Source organism: Phaseolus vulgaris, chromosome 6, assembly GCF_000499845.2.
Source record: "Phaseolus vulgaris cultivar G19833 chromosome 6, P. vulgaris v2.0, whole genome shotgun sequence".
NCBI classification, from domain to species: domain Eukaryota; kingdom Viridiplantae; phylum Streptophyta; class Magnoliopsida; order Fabales; family Fabaceae; genus Phaseolus; species Phaseolus vulgaris.
In genome coordinates, this window is record NC_023754.2 from 27,705,787 (window position 1) to 27,732,409 (window position 26,623).

Consider the following 26,623-nt stretch of genomic DNA (forward strand, 5'->3'; position numbering starts at 1 on the left):
CAAAAGTCTTATTCGTGGGATATGACTTTCATGTAGAGTATTTTCAAATCTAAAGTCATATTCATAGAATGCAACTTCCATTTTAAAGACATCCACATGTTATACGACTTATCCATTAAAAATACAATACTCAAAATCATAATTTACGAAAAAAAAATATACTACTTTTTATGAAATACCATCTTTTATTGTTTGCTTATGAATATATAATGTTCATGAAGATGAAAACTCTCATTTGTGCTTGTATCGACTTATTAGAAGAGAAATGTGAAAAAAGAAAGATGAGAATAGTGCCCTCCATAAAGAGCTGAAATAGAAAAATGTTAACAACACTCATAATTGAGACATAATACGTTATGAAAAACAATAAAATATATATATATATATATATATATATATATATATATTTATACTACATTTACATTTTGCTACTTGCAATTCTAGTCATTTCTTTTTTCTTTTTCTTTTTCATTTATATTCCCACTCCGGTCCAAACATAGTTTAGCCAATTCAAATCCACATTTGCATACTATCAAAATTCATAATGTTTACAAATTTCTCGTACAAAAAATGGATATACATATATTACTCAATCTATATTAAGCTATAAAATTTCTCGTATAAATCAATACAATAAAAATAACTATGCCAAATTAAATTATGTCAACTTTTAATATTTTTAATAGAGAGAACATTTTCGTCATTTTTTATGCCTTCCAAATTATGTGATTCAACTACCAATATAAAAAACTTTGACATTATTAACAATCAAAATTATATTTTTTAACATTAAAATACTAATTAACTTTCGACATTTAATAGACTTTATCTTTATCTCAAAACTTTTATCTTCTTTCAATGTGTGAAGAAGTTTTTTTTAATAGTATTAACAAGTTAATTCTACTTTAAGATTGTAAATTTCTTACATCAACCGATTAGGAATTACTTTAGATATAAATTTTAACAATTTTATTACAGAAACAAATCATTTTTAAGGCTTATATATGTTTTTATTTAATGTAAATAAGTGGATTTTGATTTTGGTTATCGTAAAAAAAAAGTTATCCTTCTAAAGTTAAAAAAAAATATTTTTATCCTAATATTATATGATACTAGTTAATTACATATAATATAATATAATGTTGACATGTGTTATCTAAAAAAACCTTAAGAGCCGTAAAATAAATATTATTTATTTATCTTAAAATGTATATTAAAAATTAAAAGTAATAATTTAAACATTACAAAAATTTTGGTTTTAACTGAGTTTATTTTACATTATGGGTTTAAGAACCTCTATTAAATACTATGGGTTTAAGAACTTTGAAATTTTCGTAAATAATTTGTCTTTTAAAATAATTTTCAACCTCATTTTCTACCATCTCTAACGATGCTTCTGACTTCTCTTTTTTACTGTAAACACACTGATCTTCGATAGAGGCTTGGGTGAAAAAGAGATGTGTAGAACTTTATAGGTTTATCTGAATGGAAATCTTTTCACAGGAAAGAAACCAATAGATGATATGTCTGCAGTTGGATGGACCTTGAAAAATTGGATAAGTAACTCGATGCCAACTTAATCATGGAATTTGTGGATTCCAATTTGGTACAACAGCACGAGAATTTATCGATGACACATTGATTCATATATCATATGTTTTGAGATTAGCCTTGAACCGTCGCAGAAGTTCACGTGAAGCTCGAATTGGTCACCCAAATGAAAAAGGGAGCAGAAATATATAAAGTCATAAGCCACTGGAAATGATAAATGTAGGATTGGTGAAGTCTGACTCTGGTTGAGTTTTATGGTCCGTGCTACTGTTGGTAGTTTGTTATTAGTTGTCATAGCTACCATGATTTATGCAAATAAATAAACATACAAGCGTTTGAGATATTCAAAATATGCCATATTCAAAAGGCTATGTTTGAGATAAACCCATTATTTGTCGGATTAGGTCCTAAAAATGAATATGTTAGTATATATAGACCATAGTTAACCAAAATCAGTAAATAAATAAAAAAATTAACAGTGTATTAACAATATCCATGACTTAACTCATAATGCCTTGGTGCTCCTAATGTGAATATTAACAAGCTAAGTAACTTATCCTTGTGTGACTTAACAAGTTACCCTTTTGCGCACCTAATTTGAATCCAGAAATTTACAATTCCATCAGATGTGTAAAGGAGAGGATTTGCACCGAAATAGCATTCAAGTACAGAGAAACACAGTAGTATTTGTATGGCCAGTCTTAGTTTGATTCCCTTCTTGAGAGACAATAAGGAATAACCGTATCCCAACATCCTGATAATCTATTTTCTATGAAAACATACTGCTGCTCAACTCAACTTCCCAGTAATTTGTTTTCAAATCAAACCCATGTCAACAATTTAGATGGCTTATTCAGTGATTGACAAATTTAGTAATTTCAAACAGAAATCAACTGCGTAAATTGCCTTTAACTTGACTGTTAAACTTGAAGTCTAAACCTCTGATTCAGTAGGACTATCCTTGATCCATCTTATGCTTTTTCATTGACTATCCTTGTCAATAAATATGTCATGTCCAATCAAATACCGTGATTGGCATAAGATTTATTCATGAAAGGGGTAAATTGACATGCCGTCACTATGATTTCCCCTCAATTGAATTCCCTCAACAATTTATTTACCAGAAATCTCTGCAAGAACAGAAGCCATCCTTGAAATGGTGAAACCGATTTGAATCTCTCAGGATAATTTCCCTTCTGGTTGTCTTGGACAAGAACTTCACCATCTCATGACAATCACCACATACTCGTAGATTCTTGGTGACCCTAATAGTCCTGCCGGGTGACAAATTTAATATACCGAAAGCCACAGCTAACTTCTCACTGTGCCCACACAAAGCCACTTCCTTCTCCGTGTCATCTGCATTAATCAACGCATACCTCATCTTAGGAGAATAACCTTCACTCTTCATCTTTATTCTCAAATTATACAGCAATGAGAGTATAGTTTTTGCTTGAGGGTGTGCAGAATCTGCAGAAACAAAGGTTGTACTTTTTCCTTGGACCTCTATCCAACTACAGCCAGGGCTCTTTTTTAGTCCCCGCTTACTTATCCTCTCCCGTAACTTCTTTACTTCTTCCCACTTTTCTGCCTCTGCATAGATGTTGGCCAGAAGAACATAATATCCTGTGTTGTCTGGCTCTAGCTCAAAAACATGCTCTGCCACTGTTTTGGCTAGCTCCACATCATGATGGATCCTACACCCACAAAGTAAGGCACCCCAAACTGTAGCATCTGGTTTAATTGGCATTGTCTCAATGAAGTTGTACGCCTTAGATAGATTTCCAGTGCGGGCAAGGAGATCTACCATGCAAGCATAGTGGTCTAACTTGGGCTCAATGTTGCATTCACTTATGGAATTAAAAATTTCCCACCCCTCATTCAGTAATCCAGAATGACTACAAGCATAAAGTATGGAAGTGAAGGTAATCTCATCAGGCTTAATACCTACAGTCCTCATCTTCTGAAAAGTGGCAATAGCTTCATTTCCAAACCCATGCATGCCATACCCAGTAATCATAACAGTCCAAGAGATCAAATCCTTCTCAGAGATCATATCAAAGAGAAACTGTGCATGAACTAGTGACCCACATTTTACATACATGTCGATGAGTGCATTGACTACATACAAATCTGATAAGTACCCATTTCTCAATATGCACCCATGAATCCCTCTGCCTATATCAAGAGCAGCTAGGCTTCCACAAGCTGGAAGAACGCAAGCCATTGTAATGCCATCAGGTCTTGATTCTTCTTGCATCTCAGAAAAAAGTTTAAGAGCTTCATTAGGGAGAGTGTTCTTTGAATAACCACCAATCATGATATTCCATGAGACAATGTCCTTAACTGGAATTTGAGAGAAAACTAAATAAGCTTCTTCCATGCTTCCACATTTTGCATACATATTCATGAGAGCATTAGACACGGGCAAGCTCAAGGTCACGTTGTTCTTTCTAAAGTAATTGTGTAGATCTCTGCCTTTATCCAGTGAGTTGCTGTGTGCGCATGCATGAAGGACACTAGTCATGGAATAAACATCTGGACTAACCCCTTTGCATTCCATTTCATAGAATAATCTTATTGCATCATCATATAGACCTTCTCTTACATAAGCAGAAATTAATGAAGTCCAAGAGACAACAGTTGTTTGACCCATTTTCCCAAAAACTTGAATGGCGTCATTTAAATTACCACATTTTGAATACATGTCTAATAAGGTATTGTTAAACCTAACTTCCCTGCCAAAACAAGCTTTCACTCCATGACCATGAACTGCTCTCCCAAATGAAAGACTACCAACATTTGCGCAAGCTACAAGAACATTAACCAAGGTAGCCAAATCCACACCAACCCTTAAAATAAGCATCTGAATGAAAAAATCGAGTGCAGTGTGGGAAAAACCATTCATCACGCACCCACTTATCATCGAATTCCAGGACACAACATCTCTATCACCCAATTCATCAAACAACTTGTGTGCATTGTCAACTCCTCCACTTTTGAAATAAGTTGCAATTAAGGAGTTAACAACAGTATTATAAGAACCAAAGCCTAGTTTATAAATATACCCATGGATACTTTTACAGTCCCCTACCCTTCCCAAAGTACGCAAACAATTTAAGATACATGAAAACGTATAAGAATTCCCCGCAATTCCCAGTTTCTGCATTTTCCTAAAAAGATATATGCTTTCACGATAATCACCAATCTTTGCGTATTCAGACATCATAAGATTCCACAGAAAAACCTTGTTATCACTGAGAGTATGATCGAATATCCGTCTCCCTTCTCTTAAGTCTCCACAACTCACATACATGAACACTAGTTTTGGACCCAAAAGCCCTTCAATTGGTATCCCATTGGAGGAGATAATTGAATGAACTATCTTACCCTCTTGCAGACGCTTACTTTCAGCACAGAGCTGCAAGATAGAAGCGAAAGTGTTCAAATCAAGCTCGGATTTTTGGGACATTCTGAGCAATTCCACTGCATTTCGAAGATCACCCACCTCGCAGAATTTGCTAATTTTGGCGTTTTCATCCAACATGGAAGAGACACCTGCCCTAGTGCTACGAGGAACATCCAAATTTGAAGATAATAAACATTTTCTTAAAGAAGATGGTCTGAAGAAGATGAAACCGTTCAGAGGTATTGGATAATTGGCTTCATTTGTATGACAGTTACAAGTTGAGCAGCTGCTGAAGTTGGTTACGATTTTCACCATCGTCAACATGTCTCTCTTCTGCTACTCCTGCTACTCCGAGATATTTATTATTATTATTATTATTATTATTATATATATATATATAGTAGTGTCTGAATTTACGGGTCTAGACTAAAAAAAAGTGTCAAATAACTCTTTAAAATTAAAATATTGTATTTTAACTTTTGAAATGAATAACTTATCATTATTATCTTAAATTAAATGTCATAATCATTATTATATGCAAAAGAATAAAACAAAATGAGTGTTAGTTACTGTGAAATAGATGCAATGGATGAACTTAAATACTTTATTTATGCGTCTTTGTTTCTTAGGATGAAAACATTATAAGGGAAGAAGAAAGGCAAGAAAGTTCAATTTCCTGCCTTTAAACATAGAAAATGAGGCAAACTTTCGTATCTGACTTTATTAGAAAGTTTGATAAGAACTTGAATTTTTTTTTAAATATACAATCGATTATATGTGAAACATAATTAATTATCCTTTAAAAATAATAAAGTATTTATGTTTTTTATTATAATATAGTAAATAATTAAAATAAATAATATAATAATAAAATAGTTTAAATTTTAATATTTTGTAAAATCAATTATTTAAATATTTAATAATTAATCTACTAAGAAAAATAACTTTAATCAATTAAATTTAAATTATTTATATTATATATTTTTAAATTGATATGTAATATATAATTAAATATTTACATGTAATATATAATAATTAAATTGTTATTAATATTTTATTAAAAATTATATTTTAAATATAACAAAATAATTAATCAATATAATAAATATATATATAAAAATTAAATTTAATTTTAATAAATTTTATTTATTTTAATTCTAATTTATATTTATATTTTATTTTAGTATACTTTATTTTGAAATATTAATTTTATTTATAAAAAATTTATAATAATTTTGTATTTTATTTTAAATTTGATTTTAACTTAAATTTAGATGTTTTACATTAATTTATTTTATGAATTATTCTCAATATTATCCAAATTTATTTTATCATGTTAATCAAATGTATTACAAATTTTCTTCTCATCTTCCATCTTTTCTCCTCAACTCAAACAACATTATTTTCCATTTTCTTTTTTTAAAAAAAGTAAAGTTCAGTAAAAATAACTTGAAAAGGAAAAGAAATTACAAGAATGTAAGTAGAAAGCCAATTTAAATGACTAAAAATGTAAAATAGAATGAAGATGAAGGACATAAAGGCTTTTAAAAAGTAAATAAAAACTAGATAAAATTGCAGAAATGGAATAATTTCATTTAAAAGTAATGTAAGACATAAAAGATGATACATGATATTCTGTCTAATTGTCTACAACCACTAAAATTGAAATTCGAGATCTTATACACAGATTTTTGTTTCTAATGATCGACAAATTGATAAAGACACATGTTCAAATTGACTAGACAAATTTGATAATATCTTAATATACGTGACATTAATAATTATGGATAAGTTTCATTTTCAGCAATTCATTTCAAACTTTAGTTATTTGAGATATCAAAATGTACAACTCAAAGTATATTTTCAACACTTAAAAAGAAAAAAAATCAAAATTGTATAGTTGTTGTTTTTCCTCCTCAATGTCTTTATTTTTAAAATTTTCTTCCCAAATTTATCAAATGATCCTAAATGCATTACATCAGAAATAAAACATCTTTTCATCATCTGCAACATAACTTTCTCTGAAAACTTTTTTCTGTCCTTCTAAATATCATACACTTATAAAGGAAACGGCATTACAGTCATCATAATTATTTGGAAGAAGGGGCATAAATTGAACTCTTCCATTTGAAAAAAGAAATGGTATACCTGAGAATCAAGATAATTTATAATATAAAGCACATAGCTGAACTATGTGTGCTAAGCTTGATTATTACTTGAAACTACACTAGGATTGAAACTACACTAGGATGACATAGAGCCAAATAAATAAGTGAAAAGGAGGAAAGAACTTTAACTTAAGTGTTTATTTTGCAATCAATTCTTTACTTAATTCTTACAAATAAGATCTAATGTCCCCAAATGTAAAATACTTTGCGTTTGTGTGTGTAATATATATACCTCAGAACAACACTTCTCCAAAAAATGCAACTTGAGCAGGTAATCATGTGAAGCTTCTCATCTTCATGCAAACTAGGACATGTGGTTAAGCATTAACATCCTACTAGATTGTGATGCATCATAGCATGTATGCCAGAAATCCACCACTCCCTGTATTTAGTGAGTATGAAGAATCGAAGGCAAAAGTAATAGAGCTTGATTCACCAGCTAGAACATATTTACACGAAAAAACCATGGCAGAACAAATGCTATTACCAGGCATGCCATCAAGAAGTTACAAAATGGCTGTCCTCGACAGCATCCACCAAACCTGCGGGAAGAGTTGCCACCGTTTTCCAAGAACCTTCTTTCATTCCACTTTTCCAAAAATTCATAATTACTAACACCCGAAACATTTGTTGCAGTTTCACTACATATTTCACATAACCTGTGATTAAAAAAGGTAGCCAATATCAATAATTTATTTGATAATAGATTATAAAACAAAGCACTCACTTGCAAGGGACCATCTTCAAATTTGGCAGTATACAATAAAACTATAGCATAGAACAAAAAAACGTCAGGATGATTACAACTTCTATAAGGGCTCTTTTTTATTAGAAGATATTGCTATAGGGAACCTCACGGTGAATCATATCTCTAACAATTTAGTTTTTAACCAAGTCCAATAACAGTGTGTGATTCAAATGACAGACTAAACGTAGTGAGACAGGGCTTAATTTTATTGAGAAATTGATTAAATAAGCTCTTCTCTATTTAAGAATAAGTTTGCATGTGATAAGCTCTTATTGAATAAGTGCTGAATATATCTGTAGGCCGGCCCAAACAAGTCGTTTATATATGATACAAGAATTTGGATTGGCAATGATCAGTTATACTAGATTGTAACAAATTGATTTTCACTTGACATGGGAGACCAATCTTATATTTGGTCACTGCCAATAGAACTAACTTAAAAAAAAAAAAGGAACCTCAAAATTATTCAATGGAAAAGTAGTTCCCACTTCTGTTCCAGGAAAATTGACGAATATGAGTCCATGATCTAATAAAAATTATGAAGATTCATTTTGTAACGTTGATTAAATTATAAACATACTTTTCTAGAGCATGCCCCGTGTGTCATCTGAACAGAGAAACATCAGATCCCAAAGAATCTTCACCAAGACAGTTACAAGAGGACTTTCTTTTCAAATATCAAGGACATCAACATGAATATCACGATCAAATGCTATAACTTGCTAGTTTCCAACGTGATATTATTTAACCTCAAGTTACAACCACTAGAAGCAGTTTGCTAATCATGTTTAGCTCTAGCCCATTATCTTACATCCTAAAGGTGGAAATCCACTGGCTGTCTGGACAAATTTGTCCAACTCACCCCTTATAGGATCTCATTAGCTATAGGAACTCCAAATTGGTTGATGGCTACTGATATGCACTGCATAGCTATGTGTGACTGCAATAGATATTACATTCACTATATAAGTGGGAAAAAAATTTCCCAACAAGTTAATTTTGTGAGATTGAGTTACGCTTTACACACTTGCACATTTTATAAGAAATACCAACCGAAAGCAAATAGCAGTACACTAAGCTAAGCCCAGGAATGAACCTGAAAGGATTTGAAAAAATGCTAATAATGGCATTGGAAAGTCAAGTTCTAATCTAAGAGCACAATCAACACATGTATAAGGATGCTACAGACCTCAAGGTTTCAAAAGACAAGTCATGGAAATACAAGAAAGATCAAACCTTTACCACACTACTGTTGAAATTATTAATTTTCCATGTAATCAAGTTACTGCAGCACGCACAAACATAAAGCAACGAAAAGGGCAAGATGAATATTTGCTTCCAGAAATTATGCCAAATTGGATAATTAAGTATTATGAAACCCTGCATATTTAGGAATTCAAAACCTAAAAGAATATGCTGATGTTATTGTTTATCTACAGCCTAGAATCAAAACTGGTATTTGGAAAAAACATATACCTGTTCCCCTTAAGCTTGAACCACGCCTCAGCACAATGAAGATGGGCAATGCCTAGCTCATCTTTGCATGCACACCCAAGCTGAATCAAATCAGAACTCGTAGAACTACTAGCAGCAGGGCCAACAGTTGTTTCACTTTCATCCAATGACTGCACAGAAGGCAGATGGCAAATCCTACAAATCTGTCCGCCTTCAGAATTCTCAGAAAACTTTTTCAGGCTGCTGCATTTTATATCAATCACACATGAATTTTTATCAGTTTCAGACGTCCCTTCTGGTACTTTCATGAATGTACCCGATTCGTTAACTTTTGCTTCCAATTTCCTATTATTCTCATTGACATACTCAGTCTCAAAAGACTCAATTACAACAACAGTTTCAATCACTTGCTGATTAACCAAATGGTTTGAATTATAACTGGTTCCCTGATCAACCCCAAGTAATTTATCATCACTGATATTTTCTTGATCATACTTGTCCCGACCCTTAACTTCCTCAAGGCCCTCCTTTAGCTCCTTTTCAGATCCCAAATCTTTACCCACCTCTACTGAAGTTCCAGCTTCTCCGCCATCACCAACTCTGTCACCCAAGCTGTTCCCATCTACGGCATGAATAACTACCCCTTCAACCAAATGACTCAAATTCCCATCTACCCCTTCATGAACAGGACCCAGTATCTCACCTCTTTCTTCGTTTCTGTTTTGATCCATTGACAGTAAATCCACTCCCAAACAATGCCCAGTACGAACCCCACCTAAAAGCGCTCCCTTTATGAATTACGGAGGATGAACATTGTGATCAAATGGAAGGTGGAAAATGCATATCTTCCAATGACCCACTTCCTGATTGGAGCAGATATTTTAAGAAATAATCAATTTAAAATAAAAGCAGATTGGGGGTGTCACCTATGAGATGGATGACCTCACTCTCCAAGAAAACAAGCCTCCAAATAGCCGCAAAGTGATGGGATTTACCTCCAAATATTAAATTCCACAAACAAATTCAACTCCGATATGTTTCAATTCTAGGGAAGGGAAAAATGTTTGATTGGACAATGAACAGGGTTAGGTGAAGAAAGGAATTGGGAAGAACAGTGAGAGAAGGAATTTTCAGTGCAATTGAATCATTAGAATAATTGGCTCAGTGAAGGGAAATAAAAGGGTCACTACTTTGTCTTTACATGTTTAATAACAATAGCAAACTTAATTTTAATAACTAATTATTATATTTAGAATAACATATTATTTGAATTTGAATCATGAATATACATATTAAAAAGAAAAAACCTCACATATCAAATTCTATAATAGGAAGGCCAAGGAGAGGAAAATTATTGAAATGCTCTTCTTTAGGGGAAAAAACTTTTAATAATAATGATAAATTCAAATTTTGAAAAAATATTTTACAAATTTTAATCATTGTTATTTCAAATTTCTAATGCATCATTATTGTTAGAAAAATACAAATCAAGAGAGTCATTAATTATGAAATGAAATTTGCTGAAATTTAATTTTTTTAATAAATCTTAACTAATAATAGAGTATTTGCCAACAAATCACATGAGAAAACTTAGTATTAATAATTTGTGATACAGCAAATAATTATTTTACTATAAAAGCTGCTCAAATCTCCAAAATAATTTGCCCAAACATGGAGAGAGAGGAAAAGATAGATACAGATGAGTAGATGCTAAAAAAGAATAACTATTTATTGTACCATACTGTATAAAGAAAGTATTAATTATTATTAATTCCATAAATTCCTCACTCAGGTATTATTTGAATTATTGAAAAACATGTTTATTAGTATGACTTTAAAAAATATCAAAAAAAAAATCACAAAACATGATTTCATGTAAGATTTTGAATGAAATGAAAAAAAAAATAGTATCTAAACTGAAATGGTGCTTAAAAAGTTGTAGTAATAGAAACTAACTAATTAACTAACAGACAATAAAGCATATTTTGGATTCATCCACTTTTTAATTATTGGTCACCGATTTCTTAGCCGAAAGATAAATATAATTATCCATTAATGTCTTCCCTTTATTTGTGTATGTTGTCTATTTGATCTTATCTGTTCTTTTTTTCATCACTGTGTTTATTGTTCTTTTTATCACTGTGTTTATCAATAATAAAAAATCTGAACGGTAAAACAATTTGAGTTTCCTTATTTAAATGTTATCCACACACAAAAAATTATTTTATAATTTATAATAAGTACATAATTAATAAGTTGAAAAGTCTTATCATTTTTATTTTAAAATACATCAACTTTTGTATTTGAAAATTGTAGTTTTTTATTAAAAAATATTAGTTAAATATGAAAGTTATACTCAAATTATTTAGATTAAAAAGGTAAAATTAATCAAATTCAATTACATAACAAATAATTGTAAAAATATATGACTGCTAATCTAAATTAAGAGTAGTGGTCCTTTTAAGCAGTTGAAAGATAATGGGAAGAGAGTGTGCTCTATATGAAAATGTGAGCACCAAATGAAATATGAAGATGTAACTAATTAATTATAAATACTAAGTGAGAAGCTTATTTTTTAAAACACCAAATTAGATTAGCACTTCTTGTAATTTTTTCAACATATAGTTATGTATTTTTGTTATAATTTCTTATATTATTTGAAAATATATTATACGAACACATATTTTATTTTAAAAGTATTCATTACGTAGTCTTACACAAATATTAAGTGAAAAAAGATAAAATGTTATTGTGTAAAATTTTATTAAGTATCAGTACAATTTGTTTTAAAATAATTGTAGTTATGCATTCCTATTAGCTAATGACTACATGTCTAAGTTTCAAAAAAATTAAACCAACATTTCTTTAGCTTGCTAGACTTGGGTTTTGAATTTTCAAAAATCAAATTTCAAAGTTAATGTGTTGTAAAGAAATGGAAAGAAGATATTTCATTAAAAAAAATTAATTAGATGCTAAGGAAAAATTAGTTATTAATAACTTGATTAATATTTCACACCAATTTGAATATTGGAAACTCTAAACCGTTGTCCGTTGTCTATAAAATGGTCTGACTCTTTTATTATACGAACATTTGTTTTTAAAATGTTGTCAGAAATATTGAAGATTTATGATTATATATATACTATATTAATTAAAGTTGACTTATTTTATTTTAACTTATTTGTCAAAAAATGTGTTTGGATGGATTTAACGGCGTAAGATTTGCGAGTTAATATCCTGCATAGTTGAGTCTTATTAATATTAAATGTTACAAATCACTCTTAAGTTATTGAGATACAAATTGTAATATTGAATAACGATTTAGATTTAATTTTTTGTGTTATTTAAAGTAAAAATGTGTGTTAGTTCTCTTATAAACTATGTTGTTTAGATGGTATATATATATATATATATATATATATATATATATATATATATATATATATATATATATAATACATCATGTTGAAAATTAGTTCCTGTGTTTTGTGAAGCTAACCAATAATACTCTTTAGGTCAAACGAAAATAGAAAAAAATAATTGTCTTTTAATTTTTCTTATGTTATATATTTTATATATATATATATAATTATTTACATTTACGACCAGTATAGTTATAAAATGCAACTTACAACTATCTCTGCTTTATAAAATAAAATAAAATACTCAAACAATTAAATTGGCAAAACTAGGAATGCTCGGTATCACTTCTGCATATAAAGTATTGAATACATTGTACAGTTTATGTATAATAACTCTTGGATGAACCAAAAGACTTAGAGAAGATGAGTCAGTATTTTGCTCCTTTAACCTCTTTATGCCTTCCAAAGGAAAAAGAAAAGAAAAGTTAAAATTCAAAAGATGAAAATGATAGAAAATGTATAAGATATTTTTGAATTAGTGTTAGCATTTGACTGTATGTGATAATATAATTAACTATTAAAATGGTTGAGTAATTAAAAATAAATGGATTACGTGAAACAAAACTTAAATATTTGGCAAATGCTTATAAAGTATCTACAATGCTTTAAATATATATAACTTTTACTAAATGTAAATGTGAGAATTGGATATCTTTATATACGGTGACATGAATATTCTGATAAAGGAAAATACGTAGTTTGTATCATTTAAATTATATATTCTTAAAGTACATGCGATATCTTGAAAATAAATTGTATTTGAAACTTTGTCAACATTAACAACAAACATACCTTTCCCAAAAAAAAAATAGAACTTTGATTTATTATATTGCAAAAATTAAATATTTTGACTAAACTGAAAGTCTAGATAGGTATATATGATAGTTGGCCAGTTGCTTGCATAGAAAATTGAAGCGCCAAAAATGATTGGGGCCCAGTTGAGTGTACCAAATTGTGTACAAACCAGAGGCTTTAATTATTAAACATTGTTTATAAAATAAATTAATATTTAAAGTTAAGTCTTAAAACAATATCAAAATTATTTATAATTTAATTCATTTCCTTTATGAAAATATTCTATTTCCATTTATTTCACGAATACAACATCTGAAAGTTATTTTAATACTAATTTGGTAATAAGAAAAATAAACTTTTTTTAGAAACACGTTTAATATATTAAAATATAAATTAGTATTTATAAGAATTCAATATTTATTAGTATAATATATTGAGTGAGCTTGTTTAAATAATTAAGCTTAATAAAAAAATAGAATTTATTTATTTTATCTAATAATTGAATTTGAACAGGTAATTAAGAAATTGAATCCGTAGGGTATACACGTTTCCAGCTGCAAGTGACATCTAAAACAATTGGCAAGGCATAAGAGCAATGGCTGGGCACAGCCAATACAATCACATTTCATCTCACTTCAACTTCACTCTATCACTCCATTCTGCATTAATCATAATAACACAATCCAATTTTATCTCTTACTGCACAAAATATATCATCATCTCAAATCTTATCCATCTTATTATTTAATTGTCTATTTGTTTTAGCTTAGGACATGATAGTGTTTATTATAAACAAGTTTTCATTGAAATGATTGAACTTGCAATATAGTAATTAAAAAAATGTTGTGTAGTGGAGACGTAACGTAAGTGACTTATTGTTTTTGTATTGACCTAGTATTTGTAGTAGGCCCTGAAAGAGTCCTGAGTCAAAGGGAAAGGAACAACGATAGTTCACCTTTTGAAAGAGTACAAGTTATCAGATTTGGACCACTCTACTAGCTTTCTACTCTCTTCCCTCAATTCCTTTTTCAAGAATTTTTATTTACAACTTTACGGCAAAAAGCTAGATTCATAAATTAAGATCCACCAGTTATAAGAGAAGGACACAATTATAGGCTGTACATAAAAAGATGCCTAAATATTGTGTGGAATATATATAATAATTTAGAACTAAATTGAACTTTGAAGAAACATATGGATAAATATATTCCTAGGTGTTATCCGTATTGATAAAATGCAAAAAGTGATGTACATGAAAGGACAAGATCTGGTGTCACCGAGGTCCAGAAAGCTCAATGGCTTCAATAATAAAGGAAGGTTCTTCATGAACATCACTATAATTTTGTGAGAAACTGCAAGTCCTTTCACCATATAGGTTAGTTCCCCCTTGTGACTCCTCTGCCCGCACTAACTGTCCTACCAGACCTTCTAGAATCTTCAGAACTTCTGACATCTTTGGCCTCAAAGTGGGAAGTGACTGAGTACACTGCAGAGACAAATCCACTGCTTTCTCTAACTCTACTGGATCAAAACATCCCCTCAGATCCCTATCCACTAACACTTCCAGCCGCTTCTCCTCAGATAAGGTTCTAACCTGCAGGAATTTGGTAGCTTTCTCAAAATTTATGGTCAATGAGGCTAGACTTTGAGCAAGACACACAGAATGCTTCAGTATTTCAAGGCATATAAAGGTGTGAAGCAATATTGTTACCAAGCTAGGCTTAATGCAATCTTATGATATGATGTAAAAAAGGTGAGATTACAAATAATTTAAAGAAACTACTCACCCAATCAAGAATCATTCCCTTTTGGACCTGAGCATTTCCAGCATCAAGTGCCTTGTGTCCTGTTATGATCTCCAAAAGTAATATGCCAAATCCAAAAACATCTGTTTTCTCAGAAGACTGTCCAGTTGAGAGATACTCTGGAGCAATGTGACCTACTGTACCTCGGACTGCAGTAGTTACGTGTGAATCCCTTTGATCTAAGAGCTTAGCAAGACCAAAATCCCCCACCACAGCTTCAAAACTTTCATCTAGCAAAATGTTTGCAGCCTTAACATCCCTATGGATTATTTTTGGATTGCATTGTTCATGCAGGTATAGAAGCCCACGTGCTGCCCCAAGAGCAACGCGCATTCGCCTGTTCCAGTCCAATGATGGCTTTTCGCGGCAAGTCTCTGTTTGAGAACAAGGAAGAAGAGAGGTGCATTGAAATCAAGTGCCATTGGAATGTAATGTAGGAAATAATATATTAAAGGAATAAGCTGCATGAATTATGGTGTTATCACAGAGTAAACATTTTACTAATTATTACAGATCAGTCGCTGCTATTTGAAAATGATAGACTGAATGGTCAAATACAGAAAAACACTAGTTCCTAAACATCCTGAATGACGGAATCACTACATGTCATTGATTTGAATCTTCTAATTTTCACTGTAAGAGGCTTGTATATATCAGTTACATTACTTTACACACCCTTAAGTGCAGAAATGAATAATATCAAACAAACCTCTCAAGCGATCAGCAACACTGCCATTGGGCATGTAAGGATAAACAAGTAACCTCTCATCCGGTGTCAAACAGAATCCATAAAGACGCAAGAGGTTTCGATGCACGGCCAAGCCAATCATCTCAACTTCTGTTTGAAACTGCACTTCTCCAGTATAGTTGGGATCTTTCAACCTCTTTACTGCCACTAACATTTTATTTGCAAGGCATCCTTTGTAGACAACACCAAAACCACCTTGCCCTAGGATATTTTTTGAATTGAAATTTCCAGTAGCAATTTGCAATTCACGGAAGGAGAACCTCTTCAGATGTCCAATATCAAATTCACAATCTTGCTCCACTTCAAATGTCAAATGTTCATGTTCAAGAGTGAGGAAAAAACCAGTGAGCAATATGTTCATATTGTTAGAATGTATTACAGAGTGAAGAAAAAAAGTAGGAAGTTCATATCAGGAAGTACCATAAGATGTGTAGAGAATGTTTGATCTGTACCAATGCAACCAAAAGACAAGAAGCACCACTGAAATTATAAATGTGCAACTAAAGCCAATAACAACAGCAAGCACCCTATGGTGATGACCACCAGTCGACTGAGATGACCCTGTATCTGCAGTTGAATCATCTCTTATATGTACTTCGATTTACTGATTACTAGGCTCTTAATATATACAAATTAAATGAACACTACCATTAACTGGTTTTGAGAAGCCCATACAAATCTGAGAGGGAGAGGTGCAGAGGAAGCTGTTTCCTGAAATACTGCAACCAAAGAAGTAAAGTGTCAAGTAATGCAAGAAACAAGATTGATGTGTGCAACAAAAGGTTAAATATTGAGAAGAACAAAAATAAGCTAAACAATACTTATTTTTAACATGGCAATAACCATAATCCTCAACAGTCCAGAGCTATGGCATTAGTTTCCTACTTCGCATTATCATAAGTAACTTGAAATTGTTAGATTTGATTTACACAGTTAACAGCTGTGGGGTTCCAAGAAATTGATGTAGTACCCCAGTTTCCATTAAAATTTAAAAACAAAACATCATATGCTGAACACAAAATTTAATCCATCTGACATTATGCTTACAGCGCAAATTACCACAATTATTATCCCAGGTTTTTTTTATTCAATTAAGCAAAGATTCTCTTTCCCTAACAATAAATTGATTAAATACTCCTCAAAAGGGACTTGGTTAAGTAATGTTTGATGTATTGGTTGACTAAACCATTGCACAATTTTGTAAGGAACCACTGAACATGCAGCGAGTACAAGCATTTTTTAATTGTTTCCTTAAGAATAACAGAATTCACGAGGCAAATACAGGGGAAAATCATACACCATTAGAAAACTGACCTATAACCTTTCGCTAAAATTTTTGGAGTGGGACCGCTGAGATTATTGAATGACAAGTCCCTACAAGATAAGGACAGTAATGAAATGAACATTTTAACTTTTAAGGATTTAAGATTAAAAAATATAACAAAACTGTGATAGTGCATACAAGAATGAAAGTTCAGTGAGATTAGCAACTAGCTGAGGGATCTGTCCAGATAGTTTATTTTTGCTGAGCCGCCTGAAATACTTTGCAATAATAAATTAGGAAGTAATCAATTAGAGAAAGGCTATTGAATAAGCCAAATAAGAAACAAGAATATCATAAACGATAAATCTATTTGTCAGACCACACTCACAAGTAACTAAGATGAGTCAAAAAGCCCAAAGAATTAGGAATTTCCCCATCAAGCTGGTTACCAGAAAGGTCAAGGGTTTGAAGCTCTAACAGCTTTCCTATCTCAGTTGGAATAGGACCAGATAACTTATTGTTCTGCAATAACCTAAGATAATACAATGAAAAAAAAAGTGATAAGAAAAACTGGATAATATAAATGAATGTCTATTTTAGTTTTTGATAAATGTTTTATTTCCTCCTTGCATTATACGGTATCAAATAGAAATGAAGGTATTAAAAAGACAATCACAATGAGAAAATTAGCATGCTAAGTTGTTTATAAGAGACAAACTAAACAAAGTGTTTTACACACTATCTCTTTGTCTTTGTTTTATAACTCACAGTCTAACTCTCCCAATAAATATTTGGACCAGTCCCACCCAGCACATTGATTCTCACAGCTTAACCTAAATTGCCATCTAACCAAGAACCACTATTATACCACTAGCTACCAGCCTACAAGGTCAGTGCAATAGCAGCCTAAAAGTAATGCATTTTGAAGTTAAAAATCTTAACCTCCGTTTCCAAAAATAGGAAATGAATTGACCCAAAGTTATAAAAGGGAGCACTCCAATAACACATATTCCATCCTATATTCCAAAATACACATCAAATATCATTAAAAGCTAAGTCAACCCAACAAGAGTGCACATTCGAATAAACAGGTACCGGCCATTCAAGTTGCAACTCACAATGTATGGAGGTGGCTCAAATTTCCAATTCCTGAGGAAATAGTTCCGGATAAACCCGCACTGGCCATTTCCCTGCCAACACCATCAAATTATCACCAATTATCAATATCCTCTTAGCTTGAGAAAGAATGCCACAAGTAACCCTTCAAAAATAAGAATTGGTGGTCTCTCTTCCCGAGACTCAAAGATGTATATTTCGTTGCATTAGTCACAACCAAAAGAAAGGAAGCAAGACAAAAAGACTTACAGGGAAACGACATAGCCCTCGGCAGAGCAACCAACCATGTACCAAGTGCAAGGGTCAACCGAATTAATATCCCAACCATCCATAACATGAAACTCACCATACATCTTACTCTTCAAGGACATCAAAGCAGCCACTAATAACAACCAAACAAAACTATCACTCACTGAAACGAAGTTAGAATATGAGAAACAAGGAAAAGGAAGAAATGCCAAACCTTCATAGTTGACACCCTTTGGAGAGAGAAGGCTATCAGTGCCCTCAACAAGAAGCACCCAGTAACACAGAAAGAGGGAAACGAGCCAAGCACCCACATTGGCATCTTCCATGAAACAACAACAAATTCAAGCAGTGGGGAGTAACGAAGTTTCCAACTTTTCTACTGGGATCTTCGCTTCTAAGCTTCCACAAAAGAAAAAAGCATAAAAACAAGCAAACCCTTTTGGAAAGTCTCTCCGAGCTTGGTGCGTCGTGAGAAACGAAAGTGAAAAGAACAGATAATTTAAAAAAAAGATAAAATAAAGAGGAAAAAAACGAATTGAAATGAATGAAGATGGTGAGGGCAGGAAAGACAACTCGAGATTTGGGACTATGACAGTGATTGTCGCATTGTCTGTGAGGTACGACTACAGTGTTTAGCTTCGAGGCTATGATCCTGTGCAGACAATCACGTGAACTTCATGTTCTGACAGCATGCGTTGACTGTATAGTTGGTTAAAACCGTTGGATCTTATTTTGTTTAGGATTGTGATGATGAATGAATGGTGAAGATGGAAGTAATGGTTAGTGTTGATGATTAAGGGGAGTGTGAAGGAGCTTGTTAGTGGAGTCTGGAGGCGCGAAATTTGATGGTTTGGTTGTATTTTAGTATTTCGCTATATTTCGACTATTTACAAATTGCATGTCTCGGAGCTCAAGGAAGGAACTCTTCTACAAATGGTTTGACTGTGGAAAGCCCACATCACCTCTTCTCATACCTTTTAATTCTTTGCATCATGCTATGACGGAAACCTATTGCTACTTTCACTATTAACACTTATTATACAACTCTTTATAACTACTATTATACAACTCTTTATAACTATTAACACTTATTGCTACCTCTCTTTATAACTACTATTATATGAGATCAACCTCTCTTTATAACCACTATTATATGAGATCAACTTGATCCAGTTTTGGTATCAAGTCAGGTATCACTTTATTCTAAAATCAATCAATTTAAGGTTAGTTTAAAACCTTTCAAGGGACTCTATAAATTTTAGTTTCTCTCCTAATAAAGCTTTGAAACATGTGTAGCGTGAATAGAAAGCGTATCCAAACATGCACTTAATGAAGAATATTAAATGAATGTCAGATAAGAAGTCTCACATGAGATGAATAATTAAAAAGTCATAATTGATTTACTTAAGATCTAGTTTATTGTTCCAGTGAAAACCCAATTTAGTGTATTTTAATTATAACCGGTATAGTTTAAAACATTTTTATGAATTACATTTCTCTCGAAATTAGCCAAAGAACAATTCATTCTTCGATTGAATGAATATCAAAAAGTGTATAAAAGTATACGTGATGTATCAATTACGTTAGTTTAACATAATTATGTACAAATATGCTTGGTGTTACGTCCAACCCCAAGGACTGCAACAACTCTGCCTGCTAGTTGTTTTGATCAACTTTGAAAGAGGAATTAAAATACCAACAGCATATTACAATGTATCCTGTACATTATCATATAATTAGTAACAGTATAAAACTACTTTACAATATTAAAAAATATTTTCTCTAAAAAAGGAATAAAATCATATATGGATTTGCAGCAACTACGTAGATTACATTGGTCGAGTTCAAATCGAAATGCAAAATCTAAAAAAAAATAAAAAAAATTTATATGATAACAAGACAACAAATAATGACAGCTGTTAACAAAATAGCTAATTGAATTTCAAGAAACAAAATATCAAATGTGGAACATTATTAGAAAGCAGCATTAAAGAAAACAGACAGATAGCAACATTACATTTCACAAGGAAAGAGACTGGTCAACAACATTATAAAAGGCACATTACATTACAAAAAGGAAACTAAACCGGACCCAACAATCCCATAACCCATGTGTACCTCCGTTCCCTTCTTCCAGCCAATGCTTTAGTTTTCCCCTAGCATAGACATTCTAAGTTCTGACCATTTCAGGCCAAGTATACTACTACTACTACTGCTACATCACATGTAGACGTTTACAATAAACAAGGCTATTTGCCTCGGGAAATAAGATCCAACAGTGGCAACAGAGAATCAAAAGGTGTATACATATGCTGATAGATCAAGTGCAGTCATCCCGCACCCCAAGTCTCAGTCCAGGTTCAGCTTGAGACTACACTGGCCAGACAAAAAAGATGGTAATTTAGACAAAAATAACGGTGCCACTTTCGTTTAACTTATCAACTAGTATACACTATGCCCCTGCTAGCTTATCATCATGATCCTGTTGGATGAACAAATTGTATCCCTATTTGCCGCTTCACATGGTCAGGTATCAACTTGTTAACAAGCTCTGCAGATGCTCCAGTTAACTGTAAACAGGAAGGATTACATTAGGATGTTTAGCTTGGATGTTAATCAGAGGAACATTTTATATACATTTCTGAATGCATTGCTTTGTGTACTACTCTAATAGACAAACACACAAAGATAGACACTTCAAAAACAACCAGGCATATATCAAGCTAAGAAAATGGATCCATGGATGTATGCACCTTTGTAGGTTGAAAAATTATTAATATGTCTCTACAAAAAACTTGCTCCCAGAGCACATGTAAGACCAAGAAGGATATTTTAAGGACTTACTTCATGTTTGAAGTTAAATAAAGGAGGAAATGGACGGCCATTTGGCAGGCGAGCATTGGGTTCTCGAAGTTCATCAAAGAAAGGATGTACGCATGCTTCAAGCTACACAACAAAATTAGCTTTTTCTTAAATTGATGTTCTAGTTTTTCTAAAGAAAAAAAAATCATTATTACGAAATTAATTAGAATATAAAAAGAGGGGAGAGAAAGGCAATCACACTAACCGCAGTACACCGGAGACTTGGGGAGTATTGCAAAAGCCGAGATGCAAGATCAATAGCTTCTGGTGGCATCTTTTTGTGGAATATCTACACACACAATTTTGATGTGTTAGAATGTCTAAGCCATTTTTATACTAAATACATTTTAATCATCCAAAAATAAACAATTGTCTGAAAGGAGATAAAATTACAGACCTTGTGCCATGGGTGTGCTTTTATCTGTGGAAACCTAAAGTCATTGTAGTTGGGATTCATACAGCGTACTTCCTCTCGAGTTGGTGTGCCAAGCACCTACAAAACATTTTTTTAAAGATGACTTGTAATAAGGAAGGCATGACTAAGGAACATAAAATACATGTTGACACCGATTGTACCTTTATAATATGTACAAGCTGGTCTACTGCATTTTCTCCTGGGAATAATGGCTACAAAAGTTTAAATTGTTTCAGATAACAGATATGTGTACTTCATTTAGTGGTAATTCAAAATTCATACAATAGTATTATTCTAGTAATAACAATTAATTATGGATGACACAAACCTGGCCCAGAAGAAGTTCAGCAAGGACACAGCCAGCTGACCAAATATCAATTGAAGCTGTATACTCCGTGGCACCAAATATAAGTTCTGGGGCACGATAGAATCGTGAACATATGTATGATATATTAGCTTCACCTTTTACCTGGTGAGACAAAAGAGAAGGTTAGAACAAGAAACACTTCATTGGAAAAATCAATTATTAGAGAAAAGAACAGTCTTGGATATTGTAAGATGAGTAGTCCCCCACTCTCACTAAAACAGAAGTTGAATGAATACAAAACATGATAAAAACCTCCAAAAAAAATAAAAATAAAAAAGAATATGTTGCGTCGCACAAAAAGTAAAAAAGGAGCTCCACAGCTTGGTGTTCAGCATAGCAAGACATCAACACAAGAGACTGGAATCAAAACAATGAAAAGATTGGACCCGTTTCATCTAAAGTACAATTTTTGGCCATTGGTAGGATATTGGTTGACATTCTAAGTTATTACTTAGCCAGTATAAAAGATAATGGTGTGTGGAAAAAGACTGACAAAAAACTAAGCATACCAAAGCAAAATAAGACCTACTAGAACTTTGGCACTTCCAAAATCACATAGCTTCACTTGGTGTGTAAGAGGATCCACCTGGAATGTTCAAACAAACACATCAAAGCCAGAAATATTGACTAATTTTAATTTATAAGAATGAATGAGTCATATAATCCTATATGGATTGTTAATTAGAAGTTTATTAAAATCGCATGATTTAAAAACTCAAATTACTTGTGTTTAAATCTTGACCATTCTTAATAAGATGCAATATTCAATATTTACTTATCTCACACTCATATAAAAGGTTCTCTCACAGTATATACATATTCAGAAACATGTGAACAAACCAGAATATTTTGAGGCTTCAAGTCTCTGTGGCAAACTTTGGGAACAGTGTGGATATAAGCCAATCCCCTAAAAATCTGCAAGCATGCCACAAACTTTTATCAGGCATCTTTTAAAAAATCAGAGATATTTATAAATCACCAGAAAGTATGAGGCATACCTGGTACATGTAAAGTTTCACATAGATGATTGGCATTCTTTGATTAGCATTGCTATAGTGCTTTAAGACTCTATACATGGACTCTGGAACATATTCCATCACCAAATTTAGAAAAAGTTCGTCTGTACTTGTAGTTGAAAAGAAACAATGCTTCAGTGAGATCACATTTGGATGATCCAAAACACGCATTAACTGTAGTTCACGGTTCTTGTATCTTCTGTCCTGTAAAACCTTTTTAATTGCCACTGCCTCCCCAGTTTCCAAGCATTTTGCCTATGAGAAGAAAAAAATCTATCAGCATGTGACGAAGATATTCCGACTAATGAACCAAATATTACACTATTAGCATACCTGGAAAACAATTCCAAATGAGCCAGTTCCTACAACTCGTTCGGCCTTGTAACTAATAGTCTACAATAATGATTGTAGAAGACATTAAATTTGCAGTCCAGGATAAATGTCACATGGCATTTTTAACAACCCAGCAAATAAACCAAATGTAATACTATCAGCAGAACAGAATTTACAAAGATAATACCTGTTTGGGCTCCCCGTTTTTGCCTCCAATAGTTGTAGATATAATGTGACCAGTGAGGGAATCATTGCCATTGATGACAGAGGAGGACATCTCCTGTAAAATTGTAAAAGTATATAAAATATTATAATCCTAACCTTCTTCACAAAATATTTTAAAATCATTGCTAACGGTTTTAGAAGGAAGCTAAAAGTTGGAAGAATACACTTTACCAATAGGCGGACATATTAAAAAAACTAGGTGGAGACTCTGATGATAAACAGCATGTAAAAGTTGGAAGAATGCATTTAACCAACTGGCAGACATAAAAAACACTAGATGGAAACTATGATGATAAACAACATACCCAATTAAAACATCACATCTATTAACTCAAAAAAATAAGTTGATGATATAACGTTGGAAAAAAAACACCGGGCGAGCAACTTCAGTACGATATTACGGAAAATTCAGTGAAATATTCTGCTAAAAAAATTATAGACATGGAACCAAGAACTATAACAGCACTATGTTCAGAGTACAAACTTCAATTGAAATCGTTGAAAGTAAGAACTGAAGGGAACATAAAGAGTAATGTAACTAAAATAAATCAAAATAAAGTAACCGCTAGATGCAGATAACAGAAAACTGGATAAAAATAATTTTTAACAGAATCAGAAATAAATACAAAAATGTGGTGAACAACTAGCAAAGGAAACGATCATAAGTTCGTGACAAACAAGAAAACCCCGAATCGTTGAGTGTGCAATATCGACATAAGATTACAAGATACAAGATCAGAGTGCGATACAGGGTTTGGCAACAAACAAATCTCCAACTCGGTACAAAACCCAGTTCAGAACCTCTCTCTACAAAAAAATGATAACTTCACAGAAAACCATAGATAGATCAACACCAAAAATAGTAAAAAATGGGTCTTCAGCCTTAAAGCTCAAAGGACAAAACTTTCAGCAAGAAAAAAAGAATTTTCATCCCCCAATAACAAACCCTAACATCCCCTTTTCCAACTGAAAAAGAATCAACAAAATAAAATAAATACAAAAACAAGTTATGCATCCCACATGATTTCAGCTTCATCCACTAATCAGCAACGAAATCCCAAGAGACATTTTCAACTCTCCCATTTCTGGGTCACTACGCTTTCTGACCAACCATACAATCAGCATAAAAAGAAAGCCATAAAGATAATTTTTTTGAGCTGGAAAAATACCTTATCCTCAGCCATGGCAAAGGGTAGAGAGAAAAGAGGAAGAATCTAAAAAGGAGAGGGGGAGAAGTGGAGGAAGAAGAAGGGAAGTGTTAGAGAGAAAGACAAGCCCATGTGACCACAGCTCTCATTTTTCCACTCTTTTCTTTCCTGTCTTCTTTTCATTTTCATTGTTTATTTATTTTGGATTTTTCCCACTTTTCTTGACTCTCTTTGCAGATTAGGAAGACCTCGCTGTTAATCACAATCATTAGGTGTGCTTAAATGAAATCATAATGAATATAAATATTAAATTATTAAATAAAAAGGTACATATTTAATAATGAGATTTCTTTTTCAGAAATAATATTTTTTTTTTAAAATTATCCGAATGGACCAGGTGCACATTATTTCTCAAATACATCTCTTGACTTTTCACGGTGAAAATTGGAATTCTTATAGTTTTTTTTTTTTGTTTTTATATAAAGAGAATGGGAGAAAAAAAACTTAAAAAGGGGAAAATAAAATAAAATAAATTTAATGGAAAAAGTAAATTGAAATACTTAATTAAAATTGAGAAGAATGATTTTTTAATTAGTTTAAAAGAGGGAAGAAAATAAAAATTATGTAAGAATAAATATAACGTGGTTTTGTAATATTGTTTGAAATTAAATTTGTGATTATTAGTTGGTTAAAAAAATATATATAGTAGTTTTAATAAAATTAAAATTATTATTCATAGTGTAAAAAGTTTTAAAAAAAGTTAATTAATTTAATAATTTTTGTTCTTATCTTTATGATGATAAATAATTTTGTAGATATTAAAAAATAAATAAATAAATAAATAAAATAAAAATGTTTAATAATACATTTAAAAAGTAAGAATGTTTGAAATAATTATTAAAAAATATAACTAATGTTATAAATTTGAAGATAAAAATTGAAAATGATTAACAATAATTATAGGGTTGAAATTATAACTTTAAGATGTGTAGTTAAGAAAAAATTATTTTCATATTATTTTACAAAAAACCTATTGGAAAACTAAATTATATTTATCCTTGTATAATGTTTTATTTATTTACATTTCTCTTCAAACTAACTAAAATTTATTCTTGATATCAACTTTGAATAACTATTTCAATTTAGTTTTTCTATAAATTTTTTTTTGGGTTTAAGTAGAAAACTCCGAAAAAGTGGTGAACAGTAAAGAGTAAAAAGGTGTACTTAAGTGCATGAATCTGAGTCTATTTGGATAATTTTATTTCTAAAAAAATAAAAATGTAATAATGAATTCAGTTTCCTGTTTTCGGCTTTATGATTTTGATGTCGGCGGAGGAGTGCCTCTCAACGACTTATGTCATTATTTGATATAATTAGTTTCACTTTCAAATATCATCCTAATCATTTTTTAATATCAACTAATGTATACCATTTTAGTTATATTTTATATATTTTTAATGCATCTAGAAACATTCTATATTATATTCTTTTAGTTCTATGAAACAAGTAAAACCTTCACAAATTCAC

The 26,623-nt window shown here is 31.6% G+C and overlaps 4 protein-coding genes across 7 annotated transcripts; all 4 read right to left on the minus strand.

Moving 5' to 3' along the window:
• Positions 1-1,993: 1,993 nt before the first annotated feature.
• On the minus strand, positions 1,994-5,327 carry LOC137832469 (pentatricopeptide repeat-containing protein DOT4, chloroplastic-like). The gene has a single exon (XM_068640656.1). The coding sequence runs from the start codon at positions 5,282-5,284 to the stop codon at positions 2,669-2,671; it is 2,616 nt and encodes an 871-aa protein (XP_068496757.1). The 5' UTR covers positions 5,285-5,327; the 3' UTR covers positions 1,994-2,668.
• A 1,778-nt stretch (positions 5,328-7,105) lies between these two features.
• Positions 7,106-10,480, minus strand: LOC137832470 (uncharacterized). 2 transcript variants are annotated; one of them, XM_068640657.1, is made up of 3 exons: positions 9,353-10,480; positions 7,616-7,787; positions 7,106-7,510 (listed from the first exon to the last, which is right to left on the minus strand). In XM_068640657.1, the coding sequence occupies exons 1-3, from the start codon at positions 10,060-10,062 to the stop codon at positions 7,433-7,435; spliced, it is 960 nt and encodes a 319-aa protein (XP_068496758.1). In that variant the 5' UTR covers positions 10,063-10,480; the 3' UTR covers positions 7,106-7,432. The 2 variants fall into 2 exon arrangements, with proteins under 2 accessions (XP_068496758.1, XP_068496759.1); XM_068640658.1 differs by having other exon boundaries at positions 7,230-7,787; positions 9,353-10,462.
• A 4,117-nt stretch (positions 10,481-14,597) lies between these two features.
• Positions 14,598-19,588, minus strand: LOC137832471 (probable LRR receptor-like serine/threonine-protein kinase At5g45780). Of its 2 annotated transcripts, XM_068640659.1 has the most exons (11): positions 18,945-19,588; positions 18,731-18,863; positions 18,484-18,555; positions 17,754-17,897; positions 17,564-17,635; positions 17,416-17,475; positions 16,750-16,820; positions 16,522-16,668; positions 16,063-16,401; positions 15,336-15,727; positions 14,598-15,142 (listed from the first exon to the last, which is right to left on the minus strand). In XM_068640659.1, exons 1-11 carry the CDS (start codon positions 19,054-19,056, stop codon positions 14,822-14,824), a joined length of 1,863 nt encoding a protein of 620 aa, XP_068496760.1. In that variant the 5' UTR covers positions 19,057-19,588; the 3' UTR covers positions 14,598-14,821. The 2 variants fall into 2 exon arrangements, with proteins under 2 accessions (XP_068496760.1, XP_068496761.1); XM_068640660.1 differs by lacking the exon at positions 17,754-17,897 and having other exon boundaries at positions 18,945-19,586.
• Positions 19,589-20,717: 1,129 nt separating this feature from the next.
• LOC137832478 (shaggy-related protein kinase eta) lies at positions 20,718-25,319 on the minus strand. Of its 2 annotated transcripts, none has more exons than XM_068640667.1 (12): positions 25,118-25,319; positions 23,911-24,003; positions 23,724-23,783; positions 23,373-23,645; positions 23,215-23,289; positions 22,904-22,960; positions 22,336-22,476; positions 22,169-22,219; positions 21,990-22,085; positions 21,798-21,881; positions 21,575-21,676; positions 20,718-21,300 (listed from the first exon to the last, which is right to left on the minus strand). In XM_068640667.1, exons 1-12 carry the CDS (start codon positions 25,130-25,132, stop codon positions 21,205-21,207), a joined length of 1,143 nt encoding a protein of 380 aa, XP_068496768.1. In that variant the 5' UTR covers positions 25,133-25,319; the 3' UTR covers positions 20,718-21,204. The 2 variants fall into 2 exon arrangements, with proteins under 2 accessions (XP_068496768.1, XP_068496769.1); XM_068640668.1 differs by having other exon boundaries at positions 24,969-25,130.
• Between the last annotated feature and the right edge of the window lie 1,304 nt (positions 25,320-26,623).

Excerpts from the sequence above, each read along its gene's own strand:
- LOC137832469 (XM_068640656.1), bottom strand. The coding sequence starts at position 5,284 with ATGTTGACGATGGTGAAAATCGTAACCAACTTCAGCAGCTGCTCAACT.
- LOC137832470 (XM_068640657.1), bottom strand. The coding sequence starts at position 10,062 with ATGGATCAAAACAGAAACGAAGAAAGAGGTGAGATACTGGGTCCTGTT. Across the intron at positions 7,788-9,352 it reads TTCAAGCTTAAGGGGAACAG|GTTATGTGAAATATGTAGTG; the intron begins GTATATGTTTTT and ends TTTTAATCACAG. Across the intron at positions 7,511-7,615 it reads ACTTCTTGATGGCATGCCTG|GGAGTGGTGGATTTCTGGCA; the intron begins GTAATAGCATTT and ends CACTAAATACAG.
- LOC137832471 (XM_068640659.1), bottom strand. The coding sequence starts at position 19,056 with ATGGAAGATGCCAATGTGGGTGCTTGGCTCGTTTCCCTCTTTCTGTGT. Across the intron at positions 17,898-18,483 it reads TTGAGCCACCTCCATACATT|GTTATTGCAGAACAATAAGT; the intron begins GTGAGTTGCAAC and ends GTATTATCTTAG. Across the intron at positions 17,636-17,753 it reads TTGACTCATCTTAGTTACTT|GCGGCTCAGCAAAAATAAAC; the intron begins GTGAGTGTGGTC and ends AAAGTATTTCAG.
- LOC137832478 (XM_068640667.1), bottom strand. Across the intron at positions 23,646-23,723 it reads CATTTGGAATTGTTTTCCAG|GCAAAATGCTTGGAAACTGG; the intron begins GTATGCTAATAG and ends TTCTTCTCATAG. Across the intron at positions 21,882-21,989 it reads AAGCACACCCATGGCACAAG|ATATTCCACAAAAAGATGCC; the intron begins GTCTGTAATTTT and ends TTGTGTGTGTAG.